Source organism: Hyperolius riggenbachi, chromosome 11, assembly GCF_040937935.1.
Source record: "Hyperolius riggenbachi isolate aHypRig1 chromosome 11, aHypRig1.pri, whole genome shotgun sequence".
Taxonomy (NCBI): Eukaryota; Metazoa; Chordata; class Amphibia; order Anura; family Hyperoliidae; genus Hyperolius; species Hyperolius riggenbachi.
The window spans coordinates 79,997,885-80,011,169 of NC_090656.1; the positions used below are offsets into that span (position 1 = coordinate 79,997,885).

General features: G+C 44.2%; 1 protein-coding gene across 3 annotated transcripts in view; it reads left to right on the plus strand.

Annotated features, from left to right (window-relative positions):
* Positions 1 to 13,285, plus strand: part of LOC137539058 (synaptotagmin-9-like) — a 275,820-nt gene that overhangs the window by 247,125 nt on the left and 15,410 nt on the right. For 2 of the 3 annotated variants that reach the window (XM_068261531.1, XM_068261532.1), the window contains exons 5-6: positions 8 to 179; positions 5,266 to 5,395. In XM_068261531.1, coding sequence (XP_068117632.1) covers positions 8 to 179; positions 5,266 to 5,395 — 302 coding nt within the window. Of the gene's footprint in view, positions 1 to 7; positions 180 to 5,265; positions 5,396 to 13,285 lie in introns of those variants that run through there. The other variant, XM_068261533.1, reaches the window with a different exon arrangement.

Sequence of the window (13,285 nt, forward strand, 5' to 3'; positions counted from 1 at the left end):
CTTGCAGATCCATATGTGAAGGTGTCCATAATGTGTGAAGGGAGGAGGCTGAAGAAGAGGAAAACATCGACGAAGAGGAACACATTAAACCCCGTGTATAACGAGGCCATAGTGTTCGATGTGCCGCCAGAGAACATTGATCAGATCAGCCTCCTAATAGCAGTCATGGATTATGACCGGTGAGATATTACAATGAAGTCAGTGCCATTACCAGTATTTAGTCTATAAGAGCGGAGAGTGGGGATGCTGCACACAGCTTACATCTCTCTTTTCCGTTCAATAATGTGTAACTTGAGGATTTCTTTGGATATTATGAATATGCTCTCCTTATCGGTTTATCTCTTGAATATGCTCTCTTTATCTATTTATCTCATACGTTAGCTGTCCTTATCTGTTTATCCCATGAATTAGCTATCCTTGGGCCTGATCCACTGAAGTCCAGTAAAGTTTACATGCAAAGGGAGCACACAGCAATTTTACCGTTACTATTGAGGGGTGAGCACCGGCTGTTAACCCTTAGCACCACTTGCATTACCACGGTAATGCGCACATTGCTATGGTAATGTGTGTTTTCTGCATATTACCATAGCAATGTATGTGTTAACACTAAGCGTATGGCACTAAGGGCCCGAGTCCACTAACGCTGTCAGTGGGCTCAGGCCCTTAACCCTTCCGTGTTCCACGGTTTTTACAACTTAAAGTTTCTGGCGTTTTTGAGACTTTAGCTGTGTCGTTTTGATACAGCAGTAACTTTTTTAAATTATCTATGCCATCTTAGTGATACATATCTTGTTTTTTTCAGTACAATCTAGGCCTTCTGTGGGTAATATTTTTCTCCCCAAACTATTTTGTGTTATAGTCCATTTATGGGGAAAAATTAGGCGTAAATGCAGAAAACAAACATTTTTTTTCATTTTTCCCCCTCCCTAATTTTCACATCTCACATCCCACAGTTATAAAACATTTACAAATAAATTATTTGGCCCTTCTGCGCGTTTGGGGCCTGAAACTTTCGCCCTAGCGATTGCATCCGTTCGCTACTGGCGGCAGTCATTAAACGTTTATAAACAGGCATAGGTATTGCAGGGGTTAATAATGGGTTAATAGGCTAAGTCTGGGTAAAACATTTATGGGGAATAAAAAAAACATTTTATTTTATTGGGCCATGTCACTTTAAATTTTTTTTTTTAAATTTTACAACTTTTTTTTCCACCTAACTTTATTAAATGATTGCTGCTAGCTAACAGCAACAATCATTCACAGGACCATTCACGTGACTGTGCACGAGCGAAGAGCATGCGCGCGGCACACAGCACGATTTAATGCAGAATGTAGATTCTACGTCCTAGAACATACAGGGTGACTAATTAGGACGTAGAATCTACGTCTCATCTCTCCATTCCTTAAAGAGGAACTCCAGTGAAAATAATGCAATAAAAAAGTGGTTCATTTTTACAATAATTATGTATATCTGATTTAGTCAGTGTTTTCCCATTGTAAAATCTTTCCTCTCCCTGATTTACATTCTGACATTTATCACGTGGTGACATGTTTACTGCTGGCAGGTGATGTCAGTGGAAGTAGCTGCTGCTCGCTTTTTGGCAGTTGGAAACAGCTGTAAACAGCTATTTCCCACAATGCAATGAGGTTCACAGACAGGAAACTGCCAGGACCATGGGCCTCACAGTTTCCTGTGGGAGGGGTTTCATCACAATATCAGCCATGCAGAGCCCCCTGATGATCTGTTTGTGTAGCGCCTTTCTCCTGTCAGACTCAAAGCGCTTGGGGTATTAGCTACTGATGGGGATGAAGTTCAATTCTTGGTTACGGTTTCTCTTTAATGGTTAACTGCCAGTAATCCCTCTAGGCTAGTAACAGTAAAATTGCTGTTTGCTCCATGCGCATGTACAGTGGGTTGCAAAAGTATTCGGCACCCTTGAAGTTTTCCACATTTCGTCACATTACTGCCACAAACATGCATCAATTTTATTGGAATTCCACGTGAAAGACCAATACAAAGTGGTGTACATGTGAGAAGTGGAACGAAAATCATACATCATTCCAAACATTTTTTACAAATAAATAACTGCAAAGTGGGGTGTGCGTAATTATTCGGCCCCCTGAGTCAATACTTTGTAGAACCACCTTTTGCTGCAATTACAGCTGCCAGTCTTTTAGGGTATGTCTCTACCAGCTTTGCACATCTAGAGACTGAAATCCTTGCCCATTCTTCTTTGCATAACAGCTCCAGCTCAGTCAGATTAGATGGACAGCGTTTGTGAACAGCAGTTTTCAGATCTTGCCACAGATTCTCGATTGGATTTAGATCTGGACTTTGACTGGGCCATTCTAACACATAGATATGTTTTGTTTTAAACCATTCCATTGTTGCCCTGGCTTTATGTTTAGGGTCATTGTCCTTCTTAAAGGTGAACCTCTGCCCCAGTCTCAAGTCTTTTGCAGTCTCCAAGAGGTTTTCTTCCAAGTTTGCCCTGTATTTGGCTCCATCCATCTTCCCATCAACTCTGACCAGCGTCCCTGTCCCTGCTGAAGAGATGCACCCCCTGAGCATGATGCTGCCACCACCATATTTGAAAGTGTGGATGGTGTGTTCAGAGTGATGTGCAGTGTTCGTTTTCCGCCACACATAGCGTTTTGCATTTTGGTCTCATCTGACCAGAGCACCTTCTTCCACATGGTTGCTGTGTCCCCCACATGGCTTGTGGCAAACTGCAAACGGGACTTCTTATGCTTTCTGTTAACAATGCCTTTCTTCTTGCCACTCTTCCATAAAGGCCAACTTTGTACAGTGCATGACTAATAGTTGTCCTATGGACAGAGTCTCCCACCTAAACTGTAGATCTCTGCAGCTCATCCAGAGTCACCATGGGCCTCTTGACTGCATTTCTGATCAGCGCGCTCCTTGTTCGGACTGTGAGTTTAGGTGGATGGCCTTGTCTTGGTAGATTTACAGTTGTGCCATATTCCTTCCATTTCTGAATGATCGCTTGAACAGTGCTCCGTGGGATGTTCAAGGCTTTGGAAATCTTTTTGTAGCCTAAGCCTGCTTTAAATTTCTCAATAACTTGATCCCTGACCTGTCTTGTGTGTTCTTTGGACTTCACGGTGTTGTTGCTTCCAAGATTCTCTTAGACAACCTCTGAGGCCCTCACAGAGCAGCTGTATTTGTACTGACATTAGATTACACACAGGTTCACTCTATTTAGTCATTAGCACTCATCAGGCAATGTCTATAGGCAACTGACTGCACTCAGATCAAAGGGGCCGAATAATTTCGCACACCACACTTTGCAGTTATTTGTAAAAAATGTTTGGAATCACGTATGATTTTCGTTCCACTTCTCATGTGTACACCACTTTGTGTTGGTCTTTCATGTAGAATTCCAATAAAATTGATGCATGTTTGTGGCAGTAATATGACAAAATGTGGAAAACTTCAAGGGAGCCGAATACTTTTGCAACCCACTGTACACTTTCCTGGACTTTAGTGCATCAGTGTCCCTTATCTGTTTCTCATGAGAGCTTTCCTTACCTGTTTATCTCTCTTCTGGGGTCTGATTCGTTAAGGTACATACACACGTCGGATTTTTGCAAACGACCCGTCATTTGGATGTCCAAACGACCGGTCGTTTGGACGTCAAATTGGGCGTGTGTACAGTCTGTCGTTCAGCTGATAAGACTGGACTTGAGCGGCAAACCTAAAATTAACTCTTCTGTCTTTAAGTTAACTCTTCAATCCTTAAAATAACTCCAGAATTCTAAAGTGAAAGACATGTTGTTAATTAACTGCATTTGAAAAGAACTACAGAGGAGGTAACTTAACTACAGGTGAGGTAACTTAGGGAATGAAGAGATGAGATAACGCTCTTACTGTGTGGTGGTAAGTTTCCTCTTGCCTTATTACCTCCAGCATGATCTTAGTGACTTGAGGCCAATTTATCTCTCCTTTATGACTTAACTCATGATTTATCTCTCCTCTTCTAATTGTCTGCACTGCTCTGGGCCCCTCTGTGGTTGTAGAGGCTATTCCCCTATAGTTAAAACTTTGATCAATTGCTATCATAATATTCCCCTTGATACTCTATGAATGCATCATCATTACCCCACCAATGCCATTGACAAAAAAAACAGCCCTAGCCATAAATATTTCTAAAAATATTTAAAAATAAGCAAGTGAATAACTCAAGATTGAAGATTAATAAAATATACATGACTTTTTTTTTTAATCCTACAGCTCAATGTCCCAGAGCTAAAATATATAAACTATTGACCACACCCTTCTTTAAAGCAAACCTGAACTCAGCTGAAAAAAAAGTTACTTACTTATGTAGAGGGAAGGCTGTAGATCCCATAGAGCCTTTCTGGTCCTCTCAGTGTTCCCTCATTCCACTGCTGTCCCAGCATCGCGCCTCAGGACTTCTCTGCAATCCACTGGCAAAGTAATCCGCAGTGAAGAAATCTGACTAAAATGTCGGAATAAGCTTTCGGGTCTACTTGAAAGATTTCGGAAGTACTCACATCCCCGAGTGCTGGGAAAGATGTGTGCATCCATACTGCGCATGTGCCAACGCACACCCACACACGAGCCCAGTGTGGATCTGCTTGTCTCCTGAAGTACCCAGGATGCGAGTACTTCTGATGCCTTCCGAGTAGTTCAGAAGCCTTATTATGGCATTCAAAGTTGGATAACGTCATAGGGGGTATAGTGGTGGAATGAAGGGGACACAGAAAGGACCAAGGAGGCTCTGAGGGATCCATAGCCTTTTCTCTTCTTAGGTGAGTATCTTTTCAGCTCGGCTCTGGTTTCCTTGAAGATGTTACAGTGTGTTATGTCATTGACTAATTGTGTCCAGAATGGAGAGCGGTGGTCCCAGGAAGAACTCAGTAGTTATGTGATGGCTTTTTGGGATCCCTTCAACATGGTGGTCTGGGCAGAAAAGGAGACCTCAGCATATAACCACCGGTTTGTGTAAAATTAAAAAAAGAACCTGTATCTCTTGCAACATTGGGATGTTTTGGTTTAAGGAAGGAAGTTATTTTCTCAATTATTTAAGGGTACGGGTCAGTAAAGTACTTGTCCAAGATGGGTCAGCTTAGCAATGTTTGGTAACTGCATGGGGATGTCTGATTCATAGTTATAATGTTCTTGTTATCTCAGTGCTTCTATTAGACATTGGCACCAATTCTCTAATACATGCTTCAACATACTGCATACAGAAAAATCATTATGTAACATTTTCACAGTGTAGGTCACAATGAGGTCATCGGGGTATGTCAAGTAGGCAACGAAGCAGAAAGCCTGGGCCGGGAGCACTGGAGCGAGATGTTGTCGTATCCCAGGAAGCCCATCGCCCACTGGCATCCATTGGTAGAGGTAAGACTGGCACAGCCCCACTGGTTATCTCCATGTCTTTCCATAAGGGTAGTTCTATATACTGCAGACTGCAAATCTTAAGGTCCCCAGCCCCCCCCCCCCCCCCCCCCCCGGGGCCGCCGAGCTGGAGGGGTAGCGGGCAGGACGGGGGTATTGGGCCTAGTAGTGGGGAGGGGGGTTGGACCCTCCCTCCCTCACCTGGGTCCCCCGATCTGCGCTCCCCTCCAGCTTTAAATAGCGAGTAAGCAGCCGTCCAGCCGACAGTAAGAGGCACGGGCGGGGGATCACTCACCTCTCCCTCGTTCCAACGTGTGCTCCACTGACGTCACTTCCTGCACCGCCGGCCACGTACAATACAGTGGGCGGCGTTGCAGGAAGTGACGTCAGTGGAGCGCACGCTGGAACGAGGAAGAGGTGAGTGATCCCCCGCCCGTGCCTCTTACTGTCGGCTGGACGGCTGCTTAATCGCTATTTAAAGCTGGAGGGGAGCGCAGATCGGGGGACCCAGGCGAGGGAGGGGGGGTCCGACCCCCCTCCCCACCGCTAGGCCCAATACCCCCGTCCTGCCCGCTACCCCTCCAGCTCGGCGGCCGGCCACCTCCACACCCACGGATGGGCAGATGCCGCCCCTAGAAGTTTGCCGCCTGAGGCAAAAGTTTCACCCCGCCTCATGAGCGGGCCGGCCCTAAAGGTCCCTCAACTCTGAACCCCTTGAAATGGAATAATCACTTTTAAAGAGGAAATCCAGACTCCTACACTATCTTTTATACACATTCCTGACCCATAGGATTACTAAAAAAAAAAACTGGGGTCACAGTATATATGCTTATTATTTCAATGCACAAGACTTACTTTTATATTTACACTTTAAGGGCTTGTTCACACTAGGGGCGTTTTTGCCCTTTTTTCAAGCGCAGGAGATTTTCAAAATCGCCCTAAAAACACTTGTGCAATGATTCCCTACCAGAGAATTCATACCTGAGCGGCTCGTTTTCGATCCACTCAGCAAAACAGTGCATGTACTTTTTTTTTAGGCGATTCCTCCTCAATGGAAGGTATAGAAAAAACGCAAAACGCTCACAAAATCGATTTGTGCAGTGCGTTCTTAAGAATAAATACATTGGGCTTGATTCATAAAGCGGTGATAGATAAAGCGGTGATAGACTTTAGGCGTGATAACCATTGCACCACGCTGGTGAAAAGCCCCTTATCACGCCTAAACACAGTTTACGCGTGATAAGTTTAGGCGTGATAAGTTTAGATCGCGTGCAAAGTCCTGCGCGCAAAGCAGCTCCATTAAACTCTATGTGACGTTTCGCGCGCACCAGTCAGACTTTGCTAGCGCAAAACTTTTGATCAGCTGTGCACTGCGGTGCTAACCCAATTGGTGCTATAGTTATCACGCCTAAACTTACCATGCCTAAACTTATCACGCCTAAACTTATCACACCTAAACTGAGTTTAGGCGTGATAAGGGGCTTTTCACCAGCGTGCTAACTGTTAGAACACTTTTGTGAATCAAGTCTGTTGTATTTATTATTTTCTGGGTGAAAGAGTTCACTTCCTGACTTGCGTCAGGGAGTGAATTAAAAAAGCACTCTGGAAAAGCGCTCAGAAAAGTGCTTTTAACAAAAAACGCACCGCCCACCTAAGCGCCAGGTATCGCAAAAAAAAAATGCCTCAATATATTGCTGCATATTGGTATGTAACCCCACCCTCCCAGTGATGCTTAGCATAGGCTGTTTAGCTATTTATTTAAGTATTGCAGTATAGCACTGACAGTATAGCACCGACATATTACGCAGCACTGTACAGAGTATAGCTATGGAGAATTCTGCTCCCGGAGCATTCTGGGAGACCAGGTATATTTTGTACTAGCTTTCGTACTCTCAGTGAATGAACATTCTGCAGTTATGCGCCTGACAGGACTAAGATGTCATGAATTTCAGAATGTAAATCGGTGAAGAAAGATTTTTCAGTGGATAAACACTGACTAAATCAATTATAAATTAATATAATCATTTAAAAAAAGCTATTATTCATTATGTTTCCAGTACAGTTCCTTTTTAAATCGCTAACTAGCTCCACCCAGGAGACAGAGGTTGGGATTGGCAAATCACAGCTTCTGGCAGCCGATCCAAATAATAGGCAGCTGTCTTAAAGGGAACCAGAGACGAAGCACCCTCATGTATTTTACCTTATATATCAGTGGGAACATTAGAGAAAACACCTACTTTGCTTTCTGTTTCATTCTGCACTGCACAGCCTGCTTCTAATCAGCCCTGATAAAATCCAGGACTGAGCATTCAGCCTGGCTTTGCTCAGGAATATTTATAGCTCAGTCTGTGTTCTCTCATGTCTTTTCAAGTCCAAGCCTGCCCCCTTGTGGCTCTGCTCAGGAATCATTATAGCTGAGTCATTATAGCAAAGCCATACTGAATGCTCAGTCGGGGATTTTATCAGGTCTGATTAGAAGCAGGCTGTGCAGTGCAGAATGAAATAGAGAGCAGAGTGGGTGTTTTCTCTAATGTTCCAGCTGATCTATATGGTAAAATACATGAGGTTGCTTCGTCTCTGGTTCACTTTAAGTGTTCAATTACTTGATAACTCCAACTTTTCTCTTGTGGGTCAGATAATTAGCTAGATAGAAAATCATTTTCTGCTTATATCATACTGCTCATATTATTATTATTATTATTATTTTTACCTGAACCATTTTTGTTACCACTTACCAGCACAGCAGGTTTACTACAGGTTCCTATGAAGTGTCCACTAGAGGGAGCTAGAAATTATATTATTGTCCCCTACTCTCTATGTACGGTAACAGCAGTAGTTTATCTTAAAGTGTACCTGAGATTGGGCCACAGCATAAAGGCATACTGTACATGCGTACGTTAAAAAGGGGCGATGGGAAAAAAGGGCGCCGGGTTTTTAACGATAAACATGGATTTCGTTTAAAAATGTATTTCGTTTAAAAGTAATGTTTTTAAATGTTATAAATCATTAAATAATGTGTATTAAATCGGCAATTGTAAAAACGTTACTCTTTCGTTTAAATAATGAAACGCATAATAACGTTTAAAAAAAAATTACTAAGTAACCCTCCCTGTACCTACCCCTAACCCCTAGACCCCCCTGTTGATGCCTAAACCTAAGACCCCCCCTGTTGGTGCCTAAGTAACCCTCCCTGTACCTACCCCTAACCCCTAGACCCCCCTGTTAGTGCCTAAACCTAAGACCCCCCTGTTGGTGCCTAAACCTAAGACCCCCTGTTGGTGCCTAAACCTAAGACCCCCCTGTTGGTGCCTAAACCTAAGACCCCCCTTTTGGTGCCTAAACCTAAGACCCCCTGTTGGTGCCTAAACCTAAGACCCCCCTGTTGGTGCCTAAACCTAAGACCCCCCTGTTGGTGCCTAAACCTAAGACCCCCCTGTTATTTTTTTCGTTTAAAAATAATGTAAAAAAAAAAAGTAATGTTTTTCGTTTAAAAATAATGTTTGGGAAAAATATTGTACTGGTTTTCGTTTAAAAAATAATATTTAAACATGTATAAATCATTAAATAATGTGTAATCATGAGAAACAGTAATAAAACATTAAGTCTCCGGGCCCCGCTTTTAAAACGTTAGTTTTCTCCGGCGCCCTTTTTTTCTACCGGGCGCCCATTAAACGATATTTATTATAGAAGTGAATGGCGGCGCCCGATTTGTCCACTAGCCTCAGGCGCCCGAATTTACTGTTTCCACTGTACATGCCTGAAGCTTCCTCCAGCCTGATCGCTCCCATGCCGTCCTCTTCTGGCTTCCCATTCGCCCACAACTGGCCCTGTAAAATGTGCCAGTCGGCGCAGTCCGCAGACACTCGTGCTAACCAGGAACAGCAGATACCTTTGGTTCCAAGTCTAGCATGCCCATTACTCAGAGTGCAGAGAGTTTCAAGGGGAACTCAAAAGCTGCATAGTGAAAGTGCTGTTTGTTTTCTCAACAGATTATGTGCTTTCTAGACAGATGATGCTAGGCCTTGACAGTGCATGTTGGTGTTAGCTGTAAATTGGTACCTGGGCCTTCCACAGTGTAACTGGAGGGGAATGGGTGGTCGAAGGGGGACATTTTATGGGTAATATATGATAAGTTACCTTGGGGGGTATGCACTAAACTACGTTAAGCAGATTTACGTATGTAAAGTCTTACACACAATGAGTAGAGCATAATACATTGCATGTAGTGTATTACATTCTGCTCTACTCATCAAAGCAGATCTCCAGCCTGTTACTTAAAATCCAGAAGCCTTCCTGTAAAAGAAAGTTACCTGCACTGCCCCGTCCTTCAAAGCCGTCCCAAATACCCCAAATCGCCTGACCTCCGGCACGTGGCCACATCTCCCCTAATGAAAACGCCAAGATGTTCACTTGAGTTTACTGGAGTAAACATCTTGCCGTTTTTCTCCAGGTAGGGAGGGGAGGCGGGGCCCCCCAGCTGATGCCTAACCCTAACTTGCTTTGCCTGACTATTATCCCCCCCCCCCCCCTCCCTCCAACACTAGCCCTCCTAAAACTGATCCTAACCTTCACCTATAGCCTTGGAGCTCACAAGGAGGACAGAGGCGGACACATGGGGACACAGGAGGACACGAGAGGTACAAGGGGGCATAATCCACAAGATGCCCCTTCACCATGGATGCACCAGGTTTAGTATATATTTTTTCCTCTGGTTTTTGCTCTCTAAACCTAGGTGCGTCTTATGGTCAGGAGCGTCTTATAGTCCGAACAATACGGTACCTCAATAGACGGAAGCCTCTGGATGATCCAGGGGCTTCCTCTGTCCCCATCCTTCACTGCACACTCCAAAAAAGCACTTGTCAACCCTGGTCATCGTCTCTTGCGCATGCGCAGTAGCATGGCCCCCCTCAGGCTTTAGCAGGAAAAGCAGGTCCGTGCTACTGTGCAGGTGCAAGTCGTCTGTGCCTGTGCAGTAGCATAGACCAGATCGGCTTGGCTTTTTCCGCTGAAGCATGGCCATGCAACTGCGCAAATGCAACGTGTCCGGTCACACTTCGGAGGTCCCTGCGAACAGTTTAGTGGAGGAAAACTGGGGCATCCATTTCATCAGCACCGTAAGCTGGAGCTGCTTTGCTAGGAGCGACAACGTGCTACTGCGCATCTGCGTCCGCACTCATAGCAAGAGGAGCACAGCCACGATGTGGAAAGGGGTCGCTTTGATTAAGGGAGGGGACATCGGTGCATGGAGGGAAGCCTCAATACAATCCTGAGACTTCCCTCTCTTTAAGTTGATATCTCTGTTTAAACCCAAGCTTCAGCTTGTGTTCCCTTTAATAGCACTGACATCTTCTGAAGCACTTTACAGGGTACATAGTCCTTTCACTCACTATCCTCAGCTTACAATCTAATCCTACAATAGTTATAGTTTAATGTCCTACTATATTATTTTTATGTATTTATATAGTACTGATATCTTCTGCAGCACATTACAGAGTACATAGTCATGTCACTGACTGTCCTCAGAGGAGCTCACACTCTAATCCTACCATTGTCATAGTCTAATGTCCTACCTTATTATTAATATGTATTTGAATAGCACTTACACCATCTGCAGCACTTTACAGATTACAGTCATGTCACTGACTGTCCTCTTAGGAGCTCATAGTCTAATCCTACCATAGTCATAGTCTAATGTCCTACCATATTATTATTATGTATTTATATAGCATTGACATCTTCTGCAGCACTGTACAGAGTACATAGTCATGTCACTGACTGCCCTCAGAGGAGCTCACAATCTAATCCTACCATAGTCATAGTCATAATGTCCTACCATATTATTATTATGTATTTATATAGCACTGGCATCTTCTGCAGCTCATTACAGAGTACATAGTCATGTCACTGACTGTCCTCAGAGGACCTCACAATCTAATCCTACCATAGTCCTAGTCTAATGACCTACCATATTGTTATTGTATATTTCCATAGCACTGACATCTTCTGCAGCACATTACAGAGTACATAGTCATGTCACTGACTGTCCTCAGAGGACCTCACAATCTAATCCTACCATAGTCCTAGTCTAATGACCTACCATATTGTTATTGTATATTTCCATAGCACTGACATCTTCTGCAGCACATTACAGAGTACATAGTCATGTCACTGACTGTCCTCAGAGGAGCTCAAAATCTTATCCTATCATAGTCATAGTTAGGCCAGTTTTGTGGCGGGCCAATTAACTTAATATTTTTGGGGATGTAGGAGGAAAATACAATTGACACAGCATACCATGCGCTATAATCAAACACATGTACAGGCCTCATTTAGATGTGTAAGTTTGGGGGGGGGGGGGGGGGGCTGGCCTTGGGTGTTAAAAAGTAGAAATCCAGCCCCGATCTCTGCTATATGTATAGTATGTAGGATATCCTTTTTTATTAGGAGAGGGGGCTTCATATAAAGTTTCCTGTTGATGTCCACTGTCAGTGAATTTCTAACTGCTGCTAAGTTTATGAACATTTGGCCCTGCTCTTAACCTGTCATTACCGCTCCCACTTTCCAGTGCACGGACAAGCCTTTTTTTGCCGCGGCGCCACACGTGCCGCAGGTCAGCTACCCCTGCAGTGGATCTAGCACTTGCATAGCACCCGCAAAAAAAAAACATCTTGGATGCCACCCCTGTCTACAATCCACTGTCACCCTCTGTGCTAGGTTCCAGCCAGGTGGTCTAGATTGCACACATGCGCAGTAGTGAGCGGCTTTCTGAAAGAGACCTTTCGTGGAATCCCCCCCTTCAAAATCCTGGGTTTGTCCCTGTACTCCTCCGTCTTTGCAGAGCTAATTAAACAAAACATGTAGGTAGAGTTGGACTGTGTTTCCCGTATTTCTAGCACAGTATCATAAATAATTTAAAATACATGTTTAAAAAGCTATAAAAGTAAGCATAAGCCTGCTATATTTTGGCAATCGGTAAATTACGTCCCACACATTTCGTCTTTGTATAGCAGAAAGTAAAACAAGGTGTCTAAGCATGAGTCACTTTCACAGCCTCCTTTATTGGAAGCGGGGTTTCTTTAGCAGGTGTGCAGAAAACAGTCATCTCCAACTCTCAGCAATGTAACATATACTGCTTAGTCATTTGTGGTTGCCTTCACCAACCTGATCATTATCGCCACTTATCGCTTCACCTATCACTTCCCCCCACATTGCATAAGCAGTGTTCACCACAAATACGTTTTCTGCTACAGTACATGCAACATTTACTGGATGAGAGGTGAAGGAAAAAAACACAGGAACACCCGGAGCCCAGTCTCATGTAGTGATGTTTAGAAAAGGTTGCAACCAGGGCTGTGGAGTTGGTACAAAAATCATCCAACTCTGGGCCATATTCAATTCACTTTTTCTCCTGAGTTTTCTCCTATGAGATAAATTTTCATCTTCAATTTAAATTAACTGGGGCTTCCTCCCGTCTCCTTGGGCTTGGTCGCTCCATCACCTCCGTCCTCCGCCTCCTGGATTGTCCATTATTGGACGCGGTAATGTCAGCCAGTCGGGGCTTACTGTGCATGCAGCCATTGCGCTCCAGTTGCCGGGAGCGTTGTGCACCTGCGCAGTACTACTGCGCAGGCGCAGAACACTCTCTGGTCGCGGGTGCACGACATGGGGCTTGCGAGGCCGCACTGCGTCTGTGCCGACTGGCTGAAGTTATCGGGACCAATAAGGGAGAACCTAGGGGGCTGAGGACGGAGGCGAGGGAGCAATCAGACTGAAGGAGGCTGGAGGAAGCCCCCGATATGTATGAATTTTTATTTCATCTTAGGTACACTTTAAAGTGCACCTAAACTGAGAGGGATATGGATATTTTCTTTTAAACAATACCAGTTCCTGGCA